The following is a 17,935-nucleotide window of genomic DNA, read 5'->3' as shown; positions in this document are numbered from 1 at the left end:
AAGAATGTGATGATCAGTAAAATTAATTTTAAAACAATTTAGTTTGTTTTCTTTATAATTATAAAGTCTAGAATATAGTTTAGGAAAACTTTGTGAAAGTGATTCCTGGCTTGTTGGAATTAATGAGCTGCCCACATGGTGGGCGTATAGTCTAATTGATACTGGCCCTGGGCAGGTTTGCACTTTTAATCATTAATGCCCTGCAGCCTGCTGGAAGCATGGAAAGAAACAGGCTGACGAGAATGTGTCAGGAGACAGGCCAGAGCCACAAAGAGGCCTCCTGCTACCCAGGAGGGGCCTGCCTGAAGGCACAAGTGGAGCTCAGGACCCTGAATCTGGGCACAAACCTTGGTGGTCCTGCCTCAGGAGAGGCAGGGAGATCTCTCCCTTGGTAGCCTCCAATGTAAAAAATCTCTGTAGGTGCCAGGGCCCATCTCAGTCATGAGGGGGGCTTGGATATCACTCATTGTATCACTTATTTACTCAAAAATATGTATTATATTAAGCACTAGGTCTGTGCCAGGCAATGGCTGCAACAGCAAGCAAGACAGATAAGATTCTGGTTCTTTCAGGTTTTTTTTTTTGTTTGTTTGTTTTTTGTAGAGACAGAGTCTCACTTTATGGCCCTCGGTAGAGTGCCGTGGCCTCACACAGCTCACAGCAACCTCCAACTCCTGGGCTTCAGCGATTCTCTTGCCTCAGCCTTCCGAGCAGCTGGGACTACAGGCACCCGCCACAACGCCCGGCTATTTTTTGGTTGCAGTTTGGCTGGGGCCAGGTTCGAACCCGCCACCCTCGGTATATGGGGCCGGCGCCCTACCGACTGAGCCACAGGCGCCGCTCCAGGGTTTTTTTTTTTAATCTGAGAAGCAGACAATAAACAACTGAAGGAATGAATCAGCTAGGTAAGGTAAGGAATAAGTGCTGTGAAGACAATAAAAGAGTAACGAGATAAGAGTATCTGGATGTGGGGTAGGTTTACACTGGATAAGATGGCTGGGAAAGGCTGTTCTATAAAGCTGACATTAAGGCCAAGACCTGAGACATGGGAAGGAATCAGCTTTCCCAAGTGCTAGGCGAAAGCATTATAAGTATATTTTGGGGCCAGGCACAGTGGCTCATGGCTATAATCCTAGCACTCTGGGAGGCCAAGAAAGGAGGATCACTTGAGCTTAGGAGTTTGAGACCAGCCTAAGCAAGACTGAGACCCTGTCTTCCTACTAAAAATAGAAAAACTAGCTAGGCATCGTGGTGTAGTCCCAGCTACCTGGGAGGCAGAGGCAGGAGTATCATGAGGTTGTTGTGAGCTGGGTTGATGCCATGGCACTTTAGCCTTGGACAACATAGAGAGACTCTGTCTCAAGAAAACAAACACACAAGTACATATTGGGGGGCAGTGCCCGTGGCTCAACATAGTAGTTCTATAGGCCCCCACATTGTGAGCTCTGCATGCAATATGCAGAACAGACTGCCAGGGCAATCTGACTCTCTCATTTCACATTTGTAAAATGGGAATGACAATAGTCATAGGTTTGTTATGAGGACATTATATATAAAATACTCAGCACAGTGCCTGGTACTTGCATAAAGTCATAATAAAAATATTATCTATCGGGCGGCGCCTGTGGCTCAGTCGGTAGGGCGCCGGCCCCATATACCGAGGGTGGCGGGTTCAAACCCGGCCCCGGCCAAACTGCAAAACCAAAAAATAGCCGGGCGTTGTGGCGGGCGCCTATAGTCCCAGCTACTCGGGAGGCTGAGGCAAGAGAATCGCTTAAGCCCAGGAGTTGGAGGTTTCTGTGAGCTGTGTGAGGCCACGGCACTCTACCGAGGGCCATAAAGTGAGACTCTGTCTCTACAAAAAAAAAAAATATTATCTATCTATTAAATTATACTGAAAGTACAATAAAAATCATGTGGCAGACACCCAGGTTCTGTCACTGGGCTGGAGTGACATAGCTCACTGTAGGTGTGATCATATCTCACTGTAGCCTCAAACTCCTGGGCTCAAGCAATCCTCCTGCCTCAGCCTCCTGAGTAGCTGGGACTACAAGCACATGGGGGATAGGTCTCTGCTACGTTGCCCAGGCTGGTCTGAAACTCCTGGCCTCAAGCAATCCTCTACCTTGGCCTCTCAAAGTGCTGGGATTACAGTTATGACCCACCACTCCTGGACCACCTGCGTGTTTTTAATGAGACAAAGGAGATTTATCAGTTGGAAAGGTTGGGAACCAAGGGTTTTAGGAGAGTTTAGGGTACAAAATTAACAGGATCAGAGAATCTCCATTACCACTTTGTCTCCCACAGGGCTCACGCAAAAGACCTTTGTTGTGCTTTGCTTCTGCTGGCTCTCTGCTTGGGCCCTAAGTGGAAATTCAGAGTATATAGAGGGTAGGGGTATTGAAGGAGTCTGGTGGAAGAGCGAGATGCCAGACAAAATAATTAGCATTGTTCCAATCGTTAGTTGCTATGGAGCAAAATACTTGAAAGCTTATTGCTTAAAACAATCATTTTTTGTGCTCAGGATTCTCTGGGTTAACAATTTAGATAGGGCACAGTGGGAGGTGGATTGTCTCTGCTATGGCTGGCAAAATTAGAAGGATGTGGGTCTCTCAACAGCTGGGATCTGGAATCACCAAAAGCTCAGTCACTAACATGTCTGGTGCCTGGACTGAGTGGACTGACACTTTAGGACTGGAGGCCAAAGTACCTACATGCAGCCTCTCTATATGGTTTGGCTTCCCCACAACATGGCAGCTACAGGGTAGTTAGACTTCCCATGTAGTGACTCAAGATTTTTTAGCTACCAAGGTAGAAGCCCCATCACTTTTTCAAACTGAGCCTCAGAAGTTTCTTAGCCTCACTTCTGCTGCAATTCATTAGCTACAAGGGTCATCACAAGCCTTACAGACTCAAGCAGAGGGTAAGATGGGTATACCTCCATCCTTTTTTTTTTTTTAGAGAGACAGAGTCTCACTTTATCGCCCACGGTAGAGTGCTGTGGAATCACAGCTCACAGTATCCTCCAGCTCTTGGGCTTAGGCAATTCTCTTGCCTCAGCCTCCTGAGTAGCTGGAACTATATGCACCTGCCACAACACTCAGCTATTTTTGGTTATGGTTGTTATCATTGTTGTTTGGAAGGCCCATGCTGGGTTCGAACCCACCAGCTCTGGTGTGTGGCTGGCACCTAGCCACTGAGCTACAGACACTAAGCCTATACCCCCATCTCTTGATGGGGAAGGACAAAGTTCTAGAAGACCATGTTGCATGAGAAATATTGTTGTGACCATCTTTGGAAAATGTAATTTGGGCTCAGTGCCTGTAGCTCAGTGGCTAGGGCTCCAGCCACATACAATGGAGCCAGTGGGTTCGAATCTAGCCTGGGCCTGCCAAACGACAATGACAACTACAACAAAAAAATAGCCAAGCATTGTGGCAGGTGCCTGTAGTCCCAGCTACTTGGGAGGCTGAGGCAAGAGAATCACTTAAGCCCAAGAGTTGGAAGTTGCTGTGAGCTGTGATGCCACAGCACTCTACCAAGGGTGACATAGTGAGACTCTGTCTCAAAAAAAAAAAAGCAATCTGCTATAGAACTGCAGGTTAGAATTCATGCTTCCCATGGGCCTTACCAGCCATCCCAGGCTAAGATCTAAGCTCCCAGGTGGCGCCTGTGGCTCAAAGGTAGGGCGCTGGCCCCATATGCTGGAGGTGGTGGGTTCAAATCCAGCCCCGGCTAAAAACTGCAAAAAAAAAAAAAAAAAGATCTAAGCTCCCTGAGGAAGATGGAGCCAAAGGCACATGTCCCTGTCTGTATTCTGCCTTAACCTTCATAAGCCTCCCCAAAACCCAAAAGGGAGGAGAGCTGAGGCCCAGAATGAATCCTCAGAGAGTACCCTAGTGAATATTCAGTTGGTATATGTCACATCAGAGAGCAAGGGAGCTGGAAACTGTGGTAGAGCGTCTCATCACATGTGACACTGGATAATGACAACGATGGTGATGATAAGCTGTCTATTGAGTGACTGTTTGGAACTAGTCATTTACATGTATTTGTTTTGCCATTTAAGCTTCCAGAAAGTAATGTAGAACCTTAAATGTACATCTTAGAGAATAAAAAAGACTGAAAATTAATGAGCTAAGAACCTATCTTAATAAGTTAGAAAAAAAAGCAAAATAGCTCAAAGTAGAAGGAAGGAAATAAAGTGGAAAACAGAAATTGAAGAAATAGAAAACAAATGTGCAACAGAGGATCAGCCAATCTAAAAGCTGATTCTATGAAAACTGATAAATCTCTGGTGATAATGATCAAGATAAAGTTGAAAGAAGACAATAATAATGAAATGTCAGAAATGAAAAGAGGGGTGTTTCAGGCAATACAAGAAAATTAAAGGATATATGAATAAGTTTGTGTCAAAATTGAAGATATACGTGAAATAGACAAAAGGTGAGAAATGTATAAATTACTAAAACTGACTCATCTTGAAATAGGAAATCTGGATAATCCTATAGCCATTAAAGAATTTGGATTAGAAGGCAAAATGTTCTCATGAAGAAAATCTCAGGCTTCATTGGTGAGTTTTAATTTTTTTTTTTTTTTTTTGTAGAGACAGAGTCTCACTTTATGGCCCTCGGTAGAGTGCCGTGGCCTCACACAGCTCACAGCAACCTCCAACTCCTGGGCTTAAGCGATTCTCTTGCCTCAGCCTCCCGAGTAGCTGGGACTACAGGTGTCCGCCACAACGCCCGGCTATTTTTTGGTTGCAGTTTGGCCGGGGCCAGGCTTGAACCCGCCACCCTCAGTATATGGGGCCGGCGCCTTACCGACTGAGCCACAGGCGCCGCCCTAATTTTTTTTTTTTTTGAGACAGAGTCATACTTTGTCACCCTTGGTTGAGTGCTGTGACGTCACATCTCACAGCAACCTCTAGCTCTTGGGCTTAGGTGATTCTCTCGCCTCAGCCTCACAAGTAGCTGGGACTACAGGTGCCCCACCACAATGTCCGGCTATTTTTTTGTTGCAGTTTGGCCAGGGCTGAGTTTGAACCCACCACCCTTGGTATATGGGGCTGGTGCCCTACTCACTGAGCCACTGGTGCCGCCCAGTGAGTTTTAATTCTTAAAACACTCCATGAGGCTGGGTATAGTAGCTCATGTCGACAATTCCAGCACTCTGAGAGGCCAAGGAAGGAGAATCACTTCAGGCCAGGAATTTGAGACCAACCTGGGCAACATAGCAAGACCCTGCCTCTACAAAAAATATTAGCTGGTTGTGGTGGCATGCACCTGTAATCCGAACTACTTGGGAGGCTGAGGCAGGAGGATCATTTGAGTGCACGAGTTAGAGGCAGGAGCCATGATCATGCCCACTCTAGCCTTGGTGAGTAAGACCCCCATCTTTTATTTTTTTTTTTTGAGACAGAGTCTCACTTTGTTGCCCTCGGTAGAGTGCTGTACCATCACAGCTCACAGCAACCTCCAGCTCTTGGGCTTAGGCAATTCTCTTGCCTCAGCCTCCCAAGTAGCTGGGATTACAGATGCCCACCACAACACCCAGCTATTTTTTGTTGTTGTTGTTGTTGTTGCAGTTTGGCCAGGGCCGGGTTTGAACCCGCCATGCTTGGTATGTGGGGCCGGCGCACTGAGCCACAGGCGCACCAAGACCCCTATCTTAAAACAAAAATGAAAACACCCCATGAGAGTGTTATGATTCCCTTTTTCAGATGAGGAAATTGGGGCTCTGAGTGTTCAAGCTTCCTATTTAAGGACAGAGCTAGTTAATGTCAAACCTAAGATTTGAACCCTGGTTGGCCTGGCTCCAAAGCCAGGAGGCTTATCCATTACACTCCCCAGCTTCCTCTTCAAATGCCACAGGCATTAGAATGAAAGTGAGTGGCATATATGTGACATTGAAGGACAAGGCTCTGGTTGAGAAGCCCTAGAAACAGGTGTCTGATTATGTCCATTCAGAGAAGGAACTTGGAGGTTATCCTCAAGTCCCCACCCCACCATCCTTCAAGACCTATTAATATGCCACCACTGCTTCTCTTTAGAGCACCATAATCTAACCTCCATGGCTTCCCCAGCCTCCACCCTTGGGTGCCCACAGCATTGCCTCTGGGCCTCTTCTATACATTGTCTTCACCGTATCATTCTCACCAAAGTTTTCCAACCTTGAAAATGCATGGCTCCTTAAAAATACAGACCCTGAATTTTAACCTGCAGTTCTGTAGCAGATTACATTTTCCAATCCGACATGGTCTTCTATAACCTTGTCATCCATCAAGAAATGGAGGTATATGGGGAAGGGGGAGAGGGAGGGGAGGGAGGGGGGAGGATAGGCGGAGGGAGGGTGATTGGTGGGATTACAGCTACGGTGCATCTTACAAGGGTACATGTGAAACTTAGTGAATGTAGAATATAAATGTCTTAACACAATAACTAAGACAATGCCAGGAAGGCTATGTTAACCAGTGTGATGAAAATATGTCAAATGGTCTATAAAACCAGTGTATGGTGCCCCATGATCGCATTAATGTACACAGCTATGATTTAATAATAAAATTAAATTAAAAAAAAAGAAATGGAGGTATAGTTCCTCTCTGCTTGAGTCTGGAGGGCTTGTGACCCCCTTGTAACTAACAAATTGAAGCAGAAATGAGGCTGAGAAATTTCTGAGGCTTGGTTTAAAAAAATGATGGGGCTTCTACCTTGGTAGCTGAAAAGCCCTGAGTTACTACACGGGAAGTCTAACTACCTTCAGAAAGCTGCATTGAGAAGTTAAATGTCAGCACTCTAGCTGATCACTGGAGCCCTGAAAACTGTAAGGCAGCTACCACAGTCTTCTTGACTATCCAGGCTATGTTGGGTTTTTTTTTTGAGACAGAGTCTCACTTTGTAGCTCCCCATAGAGTGCTATGTCATCATAGCTCACAGCACCCTCAGACTCTTGGGCTCAAGTGATCCTCTTGCTTTGACCAGCCTCCCAAGTAGGTGGGACTATAGGTGCCCACCACAACATCTGGCTATTTTTTGGAGACAGGGTCTCGCTTTAGCTCAGGCTGGTCTCGAACTTGTGAGCTCAGGCCATCTACCTGCCTCAGCCTCCCAGAGTGCTGGGATTACAGGAGTGACAGAGTATGTTCTTATTCAAAGGCATTGTAAGACTTTCACTAAAATAAAAACTAAAACTTTAAATATTGTCATAGCAAACTTTGTGGTCCCTGAAGATAAATTTTATAACAGGCATGAACTGCTCCATCACATAATGTAGCATTTCATTCTCTCTCTAAGTCAAAATTGAATCCAGTTTAAGTGCTGTGGAATACTAGATTACACTTCCATCTCTTTATACCCTCCCAGGTAATAGGATTATATGGCCACATTCCTTGCCAGGTAACGTTGCAGTTTCCATCCCTGATTCTAGTCTTGGCCATGTGACTTGCTTTGACCAGCAGTAGTATTTTAGCAAACGTGACAGCGCAGAGGCTTAAAATGGGCTTGCATGTTGGGGCTGTTGCACTGGTGCTTCTGTCATCTCCATGAACATCCCCTAGCTGGCCTGCTGGTCCTGAAAGGAGGGTAAAAGGCAAGGACTGCAGCCAAGAGTGCCAGCCAAAGCCAGTCTGTAGCAATGAATCCCAGCTGCTCCCCAAACATGTGAGCTATGTATATGCTGACTGTTGTATGCCACTGAAATTTTATGATTGGTATACAGCATAACTGTGGCCATAGTTAACAGATACAAGCCCTTTAGTACCAAGATTACCAAGTCCTTAATTGATGTCAGGGCCACAGCTAACACTCCCTGTCTGGCTGTGAAGCACAGCTGAAGCAGGGGTGGGTGAGGGGTTACAGGTCCATCTCCTCTGTAATAGTTCCAGCCATGGTGACCTTCAGGAATACAGGCTCCCCAGACTATGACCCTTTGTGCTCCGCTCTCACAGGTAGCCATGACCCTCAATGAAATCTGATCCCCTAGGCTTGATTCTCAGATCCATAACCCTGGGAAATTCATTTAATTTTTCTTTCCTTCATCTGCAAAATGGAAACAATAGTACTCACTTCATAGAGTTCTTTTAAGAAATGTGAATAAACAAAGTGCTTGACACAGTGTCTGGCACAAAGTAAGTGCGCAATAAATGGTGGTTATTAGGCCATGTATGGTGGCTCATATCTGTAATCCTTGTACTCTGGGAGGCTGAGGCAGGTGGATTGCCTGAGCTCAGGAGTTTGAGACCAGCCTGAGCAAGAGTGAAGCCTCATCTCTAAAACCAGCCAGGCATTGTGAAGGGCGCCTATAGTCCCAGCCACTTGGGAGGCTGAGGCAAGAGGATTGCATGAGCCCAAGAGTTTGAGGTTGCTGTGAGCTATCAGGCCACAGCACTCTACCCAGGGCAACAAAGTGAAACTCTGTCTCAAAAACAAACAAACAATAAAAGGTGGCTATTATAATCATCATGTATTGGTTCACCCAAAACTTTTCTAAGTTCTCTGTATTCACATGAATTCTGGTCTCATACCTGAGAGAATTCATACCGTCATTCAATTCCCTTTCTAATCTTGAGAGTTCCTATGAACTCTCTGTTGAGACGGAGTCTCAAGCTGTTTCCCTGGATAGAGTGCTTTGGCATCATAGCTCACAGCAACCTCCAACTCTTGGGCTCAAGTGATCCTCTTTTAGTAGAGACGGGGTCTCTGTCTTGCTCAGGCCAGTCTTAAACTCGTGAGCTCAAGCAATCCTCTTGCCTTGGCCTCCTAGGGTGCTAGGATTACAGGCGTGAGCCACTGAGCCCTGCTGCTATGAACTCTCTTGAGTTGAAGCAATCCCTCTTTAGTCTGGGAAGCATTTAACCCCTCAATCTTAATCTTTGTTTTTTAAAAAAGCCTGTTTGGAAGTTGGGTAGCATGCTACTTGAACCCATCCTTTCTACTGTGAAACACACCAGTCTTCATGAGGGGGTCAAGAAAATCCAAACTTCAAGGACAAAAAGTCTGTCTCCCTGACTCCTACCTCAGGATAGAATGCCTTTCATTCTTTTGAGGTCAGCCTGCAGCTGAGAAAAAAAAAAACAAGAAGGTCATTCTGCTACATTTAATTCTGAATAAATCTTCACTACTAGGCTGTGAATTCCTTGGCTCTATTCTATTCAATGTAGTCCTCCAGAACTTAGAACAGAACCCACATGTACTAGGTTCTTGATAAAAGTTGGATAAATAGGCCCAGTGCAGTGGCTAATCCTAGCACTTGGGAGGCCGAGGCAGGTGGATTGCCTGAGCTCACAGGTTCGAGACCAGCCTGAGCCAGAGGAATACCCGCCAACCCCCCTCTCTAAAAATATAGCCAGGCATTGTGGCGGGAGGCTGAGACAAGAGGATTACTTGAGCCTAGAGTCTGAGGTTGCTGTGAGCTATGAGGCTATGGCACTCTACCAAGGGCTACAAAGTGAGACTCTGTCTCCCAAAAATAAATAAGTAAATAAATAAATAATTTAAAAGTTGGGTAAATAAAGAAAGAACATAAGTCACAGGGCCAAGACAATTTCAAAAAATAGGGGTGGAGAAAAAACTATGAGCTTCATGCTCAATGCTAAGGCCCATTCAAGAAAGGTGACGGGGCTCGGCGCCCATAGCACAGTGGTTATGGCACCAACCACATACACTGAGGGTCCGGGTTCAAACCTGGCCCAAGCCAACTAAACAACTGCAACAAAAAAATAGCCAGGCATTGTGGTGGCGCCTGTAGTCCCTACTACTTGGGAGGCAGAGGCAAGAGAATTGCTTAAGTCCAAGAGTTTGAGGTTGCTGTGAGCTGTGACTCCACAGCACTCTACCAAGGGTGACATAGTGAGACTCTGTCTCAAAAAAAGAAAGAAAAAGGTGACGGGCATCTCGAGTCTGTACTCAAGATGAACAAAGGAAACAAACATCCACCACACAAATCATGTGCTCTGTCCCACATCAGAGAAGGAAGTATGTGGTTCAGAAGCAGCTGTGTGTTGAGTGTGGCACGGGAAGCTTTAGGGAAGGAAGAGGCAGGATGTGGCCCAAGGTCTGAAGGCCCGGAGTGCACTGACACTGGTGTGTGGGGGTGCTGTTCATCTCATCCTGAGATAAGACGTCTCACAACACCATGAGCAAAGGCACAGCACAGGAATCAAAGTGCTATCTGTGGAAAATAATGAAGTCCAGGTTACCCCGGGTGTCATGCTTGTGACAGGGAGTCACGGGAAGGGTGTGGGAGGTGGGGGGTAAACTTGGCTTGGCTATTTCAGGCTGCTGCCTGAGCATGGAGACCTGGAAGTCAGGCCAGGAGTCAGTCCTGGTGAGGCAGATGGCAAAGACTGGGTTCCTGAGGCAAGGTGTGACAGCAGCAGGAGCTCCCTTTTCTTTCATTCCAGGACCAGATGAGATTTGAATCCAAGCCAAAGCCTACAGATACGAGCCCTCCTGGGGACGCAGATCCCTCAGCTCCTCCATGAAGATGGGACTTGTATTGGCAAAGATGCTTTGGTTGTAAGCAGAAAAATCTAGGCCGGCTACGGTGGCTCACACCTGTAATCCTAGCACTTTCAGAGGCCAAGGCGGTTGGATCACCTGAGCTCATGAGTTTAAGACCAGCCTGAGCTAGAGAGACCCCCATCTCTAAAAATAGCTGGGCATGTGGCAGGCACCTGTAGCTGAGGCAAGGGGATCACTTGAGCCCAATAGTTTGAGGTTGCTGTGAGCTATGATGCCATGGCACTCTACCGAGGGCAACAAAATGAGACTCTGTTTCAAAAAAAAAGAAAAAGAAGGCTCAGCGCCTGTGGCTCAAGCAGCTAAGGCGCCAGCCACATATACTTGAGCGGGCGGGTTCGAATCCAGTCTGGGCCCGCCAAACAACAATGACGGCTGCAACCAAAAAATAGCCAGGCATTGTGGCGGGCACTTGTAGTCCCAGTTACTTGGGAAGCTGAGGCAGGAGAATTGCTTGAGCCCAGGAGTTTGAGGTTGCTGTGAGCTGTGATGCCAAGCACTCTACCCAGGGCGACAGCTTGAGGCTCTGTCTCAAAAAAAAAAAAAAAAGAAATAATCTAGCTAATTTAAGCAAAGAAAAAAAAAAAAGGCTCGGCACCTGTACTCAGTGGTTCAGGTGCCGGCCACATGCACCAGGGCTGGTGGGATCCATGCCTGCTAAACAACAAATAGCCAGGCATTGTGGCGGGCACCTGTAGTCCCAGATACTTGGGAAGCTGAGGCAAGAGAATCACTTAAGCCCAAGAGTTTGAGGTTGCTGTGAGCTGTGACATGAGAATCACTTAAGCCCAAGAGTTTGAGGTTGCTGTGAGCTGTGACACCATAGCACTCTACCAAGGGCGACATACTGAGACTCTGGCTCCAAAAAAAAAAAAAGAAGTATTAGAAAGAAATAGGCTTGGCTCATAGAATCAAAGAAAATGCTAAAAGGCTGTACTAGAAGATGAAGAACCAAGACTGTGAAATCAAGGGAGCTGGAACTTAGGAGTATTTTCTACATGGTACTGCCTTGGAGACAAATGAAATCCATTTTCATGCTATTCTTTTCATCATTCAAGGAGCAGAAAGCATCTGATCGGCCCAGCTTAGGTCACATGCCAATACCTTGGCCAGGGGTTGGAGGGAGACTTCGCTGACAGCTCACCAAGATGATAATTGCTGAAACAGTTCCCTTAAGCCAAGTCCCCAATGCCGGTGCCAGGGGAAATGGATACTTCATAGGACAAAACAGTAACTTTCTACTATAGGATGTGGGCCTTGGTAAACCTAGGGCCCAGATGGAGTTGGAGATCAGAGAAAGGGGGAGGATGGAGCTGCTATCTGAACCATTAGGTATACATTTGTGACTGGATGCCTAGGCTACAGAGCACAAAATCTACTTCAAGTCCCTCTGTCAGGGACCTTCAGGATGACCAGGGTGAGAAATGAGCTGGTGTGGAGATTCCAGGTAGGAACCCATGGAACTTAATGATGTAATAGTTCTAAGGGGATGGAAGGAGGGACGTGGCATTTCCAGGGATATGTCAGACATGAACAGTGGGCCTTTTCCCAGTATCAGAGTTGCTGAGAGGGTCAGGGCACTCCCCCAGCTTTGCTAGGCCCCTCAGATGACAATAAATTTCAAAGGATAAGGGGTAGAGGCCAGAGCTCATGCAAAGGAGAAGCAGGGAGAAACCTCTGGCTTCATCCAATCAAATGGGAGCAAAGGTTTGTTAGGTAATTACAATTTGTTAAAGTAATTACCCAGCCTGCCTGTTCCTATAACTTGGCATGAGGAAAATGAGACCATCCAAGAAGGCTGATGCGGGCCAACAGGGCTGGAGGCAGACTTGGGGCAATAGAAACCTTCTCTATGTGGTTGAAACCCCCCCTGAGCTTGGCCTGGACCTTGCCCACCTTGATCTGAGAGATGGCACAAGTTCTGAGCACAGGTGGCATGGGAACTTGTAAGCTATTTAGGAACCAGAGAGGAGGTGGGCTTAAAGGTAGGTGACATCAGGAGGAAGTAAGAAGGTTCTAGATTCACTTTTCATTCTTCTCTGCCCTGCACAGTGCCCCAGGAGGCTGACCTTTTTGGACTACATCACCCTGGCTCCTTGCCTTCAGGGTTTGGCCAGTGGAAGGCACTGGCAGGAGACCAGCCATTGGCATGAGAGGTCAGAGTCCTTATTCACACCCTCAAACTCACTGCTGGGCCTCAGTGTTGGCAGCAGCCATATTTCTCCATAGAAAGTCACAGCTCCTAAGCTGGTGCAATGGCTCATACCTGTAATCCCATCACTCTGGGAGCTTAAGCTCCCGAGTTCACAACTGCTTGAGCAAGAGAGAGACCCCGTCTCTAAAAAAATAGCCAGGCATTGTGGCAAATCTCTATAGACCCAGCTACTCAGGAGACTGAGGCAAAAAGATCACTTGAGCCCAAGAGTTTAGGTTGCTGTGAGCTGTGATGCCACCGCACTCTATCAAGGACAACAAAGTGAGACTGTCTCAAAAAAAAAAAAAAAGTCACAGCTTCTGTGGGGCTATGCTTTTACTACATCTGACCCCACTTCTCTTAGCCCTTCCAGTCTAAAGCTGGTGAAGGCTTTCTCCCGTGGCTGGGCTGTGGGTGCCTCCCTATTTTGTGTTGTTGCCTGCAACCCTGGCCACCTGTGACTAGTCCCTTCATTAGCCTCTCATCTGCTCACCCTGTGAGTGTGCCGTGCTTTCTGCAGGCCCCTGGCGGTACAACCTCTTACAGCTGCACAGCACCAGGGAAACTTCTCTATCACCTCGGCCCCTTGTTTGGTGTCCCTGCACAAGGCTGCCTCAGAGCTACCAAGAACGGTTCCTTGCTGTTTGGCAGGGCCTTTAAGAGCTGATTCTGTCACCTCCCTGCCTCCACACATAGGAGAATGGGTAATAGGGCAGAGACTGGCCTGCCCAGGAAAGGCCTTTAGCCAAGGGGACGCCCTCTGGCCCCAGTTGCCCACCAGGATGGGTTCTTTCTGCTTTACCCTACCTCCATTCCTTCTGCTCCTATCTCACCCTGTTCCTTAACCTCTTAATGAAAAACAGGCAACTCTGTTCTCCATGGACTCTTTCTAGCAGCAAAGCTGGGGCCCCTTTATGACCTATTCCTAAACTTTAGCTGTCTTCCGCTTACCTCTTCCTTCCCCTTACTCCCACCTTCAGCGCATGGTGAAGAACAGGGAGAAAGATCGTGAACCCTCTCTGAGCCCTGCACTCCTCGCCCCCCCCCGCCCCCTGCCAGACCTTGGTTTCCCCATCTCAGACTGAAGACGAGACAGATGCTCATTAGGGAAGCTGAGAACCGAGGGAGGTGACTAATGATGTCAGGAGCAGAGCCCAGCAGGAGCAGAGAACTGAGCAACGGTATCAGAATTGAATGTGGGAGAAAAGAGAAGAGGAGAGGAGAGGAGTCAGTGCCCAGAGCCAGCAGGGCTTGTACTTCCAAATGATTCTCTCAGGATGAAACAAAACCAGCCTCATCCCACAGCCTGATCCTCTCCTTCCCAGGAGCTGTCATCTTAGAAGAGAGAACTGCTCTGTCACCTTACGTGGGAGGAGGGTTAGCTGGGTTTAGATACAGACAAGGATGCTTATTAATTCATTTCAAAGACATTAATTGAGTGCCTACTACATACAGGACACCAGCAGTGAACAGACAAGTATTATCCCTGGAGTTTATTTTCAGATGCATTTAACATGCAAACACCTTACTGTGGCCTCCAAAACTGCACATGATCTGGCTGCTGTCTCCAGCTGCATCTTGTGCCCCTCTTCTTTCTCTCACTCTGCTCTGGCCACAAAGACCTTCCTGCTACACCCCGAGCATGCTGAGTTCATTTCTGCCTCACACCTCTTGCACAGCTGGTTCCCTCTGCCTGGAACATTCTTCTCCCAGATCTCCTAGCTACTTCCTTCCATTCCTATAAGTCTCAGCTAAGGGTCTTCCTGAACAGAGAAAAAAGCACCCTAGGCAGTGGAGAAGACTTGTTGGAAAGTTCTGAGGTGGGAAAGAGGTGAAGAACTAAAAGGAAACCAGTATGGCCGGGGCAGAGAGAGAAGAGGGGAGTGATTTAGCCCAAGTGCCCATGAAAGCTGAACCTTAAACTGTGATCTGAGGAGTAGGGGTCAAGGACAGGGGAGTGAGGTGGACTAGGAGAGCCCAAATGAGAATGTATTTTGGAGTTGGTCACAGCTTCAAGCAACCAGGGAACATTCTGGAAAGCTTAATGAAGTGTCTCAGAATTGTCCACCTAGGACAAGAAAGAGGGAAGAATTTATACATTGGCTCCCAGCTCCACTGTCAAGAATATTAGTTACACTTGCACCTCTGGGTTCCCCAGGCAGGAAAGCCAATAATTTCCTTGCTAACAGAGAAGTAGGGGGCAAAAGCAAGAGGGCAAGGTCAATACCCTGTGGGTGAGGTGCTGTCAGGTCACACTGCCTGAAGTGGTGGAAGCCAGCAGGAAGCTGGTTGTCACAGCAGTTACTGGAATAAGGGGTGAGACTGAAAGAATTTTAAGTGGTCCACAAGAGGTGTTTGATACTGTGACAGGGACACAGTGTGAGGCTGACGAGGAAGGAAGAGCAGTATATGCCAAAGAAGAAGGGGGGAGGCTGGGCAGGCAAATGTTCCCAAGGCAAGTGGAAGAGTGAGTGAGTCATGGTCCGAGGCCCTGGACGGCATCTCCTATTTATGAGGTGCCCAACAGGGGCACTGCCCACCCCTTCATATCCCAAAGATAGGCCATTTATCACTTCTGGGGGAATTTACTAAATATTCCATAGCATTATCGCATGGGAAGGGTGAGGAAGTGGGGCATTGATGTGTTGCTCAAGGTACCTGCATGTGACCTGTCTTGGGTGAGAGGCTGGGGTGGGGAGGAACTTATCATAATGTTTATCATGAGACTCTGGCCTGGTGCCTAAGTGTGCACATTCACTCAGTAATCTGAGTATCTACTTACTGAGCATATACTACGTGCCAGCCACTGTCCCAGGTGCTGTGGATATGGCAATGAACAAGAACACATGGCCCCTGCCCTCACTGAGCTCACATCCTAGTGGGCAACATGCAGACTTGTGTTCTTTTTTTTGTGTGTGTGTGTGTGGTTTTTTTTTGGCCGGGGCTAGGTTTGAACTCTCCACCTCTGGCATGTGGGACCAGCGCCCTACTCCTTGAGCCACAGGCACCGCCCCAGACTTGTGTTCTAATGTGCTATCCGTAGGGGCCTGCGCTGCCACTTCCCTTCCTCCACCCCCCACCCACACACCCTGCTCCCTCATCTAGCCCCACACAGATGGGCCTGGGCAGGGGAGCAATTCCAACCCCCTTATGCTGGGGGCCAGCTTATTCTGATTTCTCAAGAAGTTTAATTTTGCCAACAGCCAGAGGCAATAACAGCAGCTCTGGAAATCTGGCTGCAGATACTCTGGGCTGGGACGGCCAGCCCAGAAATAATTGCCTCTTTGAGTGCTTTATTGGAATGTGCACGTGCTTCCTGCTCTGTGGGGCTGTTCCCTCCCAGGGCTGCTTCTTAATGTAAGGAATGAATTAGGCCTCTGAAGCTGGTGGGGGCTGCTTTAAGGAGAGGGTGGAGGGTGTTCAGACTCAGGGAGGTTCCCTTATCCATCCCTTTTCTCCCCAAAACCACGTTTTTAGCAGGTGTTTGGAAAGCACCTTCAATCTCTGTTTGTCACAAGCACAACAGCCTCACCACTTGTGAAGTTTCCCTCAAGTCCTCCTCGAACCCACACACTGTGCTGGAAGCACTTCGCTGCACTGGCTGAGGGTGGGTGGCCCTAAAACTGGGGATCTGAGCTCTAAAGGCAGCTTTGCTCTAGGCTGCTCCCTCCTGCCACTGTCCTTAATGCAGGATGCTGCCTCTCCTTGCTGTGGGTAGAGAAACAGAATGCTAATGATGATGAGTCCGATTTTTCTGGGTGTGGAACCAGTCAGATGGATCCTAATGCCACATTCTGGCTCCAGTGGTGCAGACCTGCCACTGCACCAAGATGGCCACCTCCTCTGTGGCTGCTATCTGGCAACTAGGGGAGAGAACAGGCAGAGAGAAAGAGCCAAGGGGAAGCGACTGAAATGGAGGAAGAGATTTCATTTTTATTTGCCCCAAATCTGGTGGGTCTTCCCAAAGTCATCTAAACAGACTGTCTCCCTGATTCCCGCGTAGTCACTGCCTCCCAGCCTCCCCGGGGAGCCCAGTACACCCCGACCAGGGCACCTGGTACCCTTGGCGACTAGGTCAGTGGATGTGGGAGAAGAGAGGCTCCATCTCCATGCAATTATTTCAGCTCTGTGACTCAGCTGAAATCCTCCAAGTTTACAAGCCTATTGACTATATCTATATAACATATCACCCTCTATTTATTTTTATTTATTTATTTTTTTGTAGAGACAGAGTCTCACTTTATGGCCCTCGGTAGAGTGCCGTGGCCTCACACAGCTCACAGCAACCTCCAACTCCTGGGCTTCAGCGATTCTCTTGCCTCAGCCTCCCAAGTAGCTGGGACTACAGGTGCCCGCCACAACGCCCGGCCATTTTTTGGTTGCAGTTTGGCCGGGGCCGGGTTTGAACCCGTCACCCTCGGTATATGGGGCCGGCGCCCTACCGACTGAGCCACAGGCGCCGCCCCACCCTCTATTTATTTAGGTTATGATACGGTGTTGGGGCACATGAGAGAATGGCTGTCGGTCGGGGTTCAGGGAACCACAGCTCTGTTTAGAGACACAGGGGTCTCTCCAGGACTGAGGAACCCCTGCGGATGCTGCCTGCAGCTCCACCCCTCCCACAGACCCATAGAAGTGCTGTGCCCTCAGCCGGCCCGACAGCCGCCTTGCCGCCATCACGGACACCAGCCGCGTGCAGCCAATAAAGCTGGCCAGGGTTACCAAGGTGCTGGGCAGGACCAGCTCTCAGGGACAGTGCACGCAGGTGCGCGTGGAATTTATGGACGACATGAGCTGCTCCATCATTCGCAATGTAAAAGGCCCCGTACGCGAGGGTGACGTGCTCACCCTGCTAGAGTCTGAGAGAGAAGCTCGGAGGCTACGCTGAACTTGGCTGCTGTGTCCTGGATGTTACAGTCGCGACCACTTGGCTTAACAAGGATCATCTGGAAGTGTTAAATAAAGCGTTCATATTGTCTATAAAAAAAAAAAAAAAGTTGCCTGTGGTCCCAGCTACTCGGGAGGCTGAGGCAAGAGAATTGCTTAGGCCCAGGAGTTGGAGGTTGCTGTGAGCTGTGTGATGCCATGGCACTCTACCCAGGGCCATAAAGTGAGACTCTGTCTCTACAAAAAAAAAAAAAGAAAGAAAAAAAAAAATAGGTGCTGTGCCATGTCACTCCTTCCCAGTCTTGGCTCCTGGAAAACTCCTACCCATTTCTTCAAA

General features: G+C 48.1%; 1 protein-coding gene across 1 annotated transcript; it reads left to right on the top strand.

Moving 5' to 3' along the window:
* The first annotated feature begins 16,541 nt into the window (after positions 1–16,541).
* LOC128568516 (40S ribosomal protein S28-like) lies at positions 16,542–17,599 on the top strand. The gene is made up of 2 exons (XM_053566201.1): positions 16,542–16,570; positions 17,362–17,599. Exons 1-2 carry the CDS (start codon positions 16,542–16,544, stop codon positions 17,597–17,599), a joined length of 267 nt encoding a protein of 88 aa, XP_053422176.1.
* Positions 17,600–17,935: the final 336 nt, after the last annotated feature.

The sequence above is a fragment of the Nycticebus coucang genome, chromosome 17 (assembly GCF_027406575.1).
Source record: "Nycticebus coucang isolate mNycCou1 chromosome 17, mNycCou1.pri, whole genome shotgun sequence".
Lineage (NCBI taxonomy): Eukaryota > Metazoa > Chordata > Mammalia > Primates > Lorisidae > Nycticebus > Nycticebus coucang.
Note: the sequence above shows the minus strand (reverse complement) of the source record. Positions and strands in the feature narration are given on the sequence as shown.

What these genes read in the sequence shown, in the direction of transcription:
- LOC128568516 (XM_053566201.1), top strand. Translation starts at nt 16,542, where the DNA reads ATGGCCACCTCCTCTGTGGCTGCTATCTG. An exon ending in TCCTCTGTGGCTGCTATCTG is followed by an intron (nt 16,571 to 17,361) that starts GCAACTAGGGGA and finishes CTGTGCCCTCAG; the next exon opens with CCGGCCCGACAGCCGCCTTG.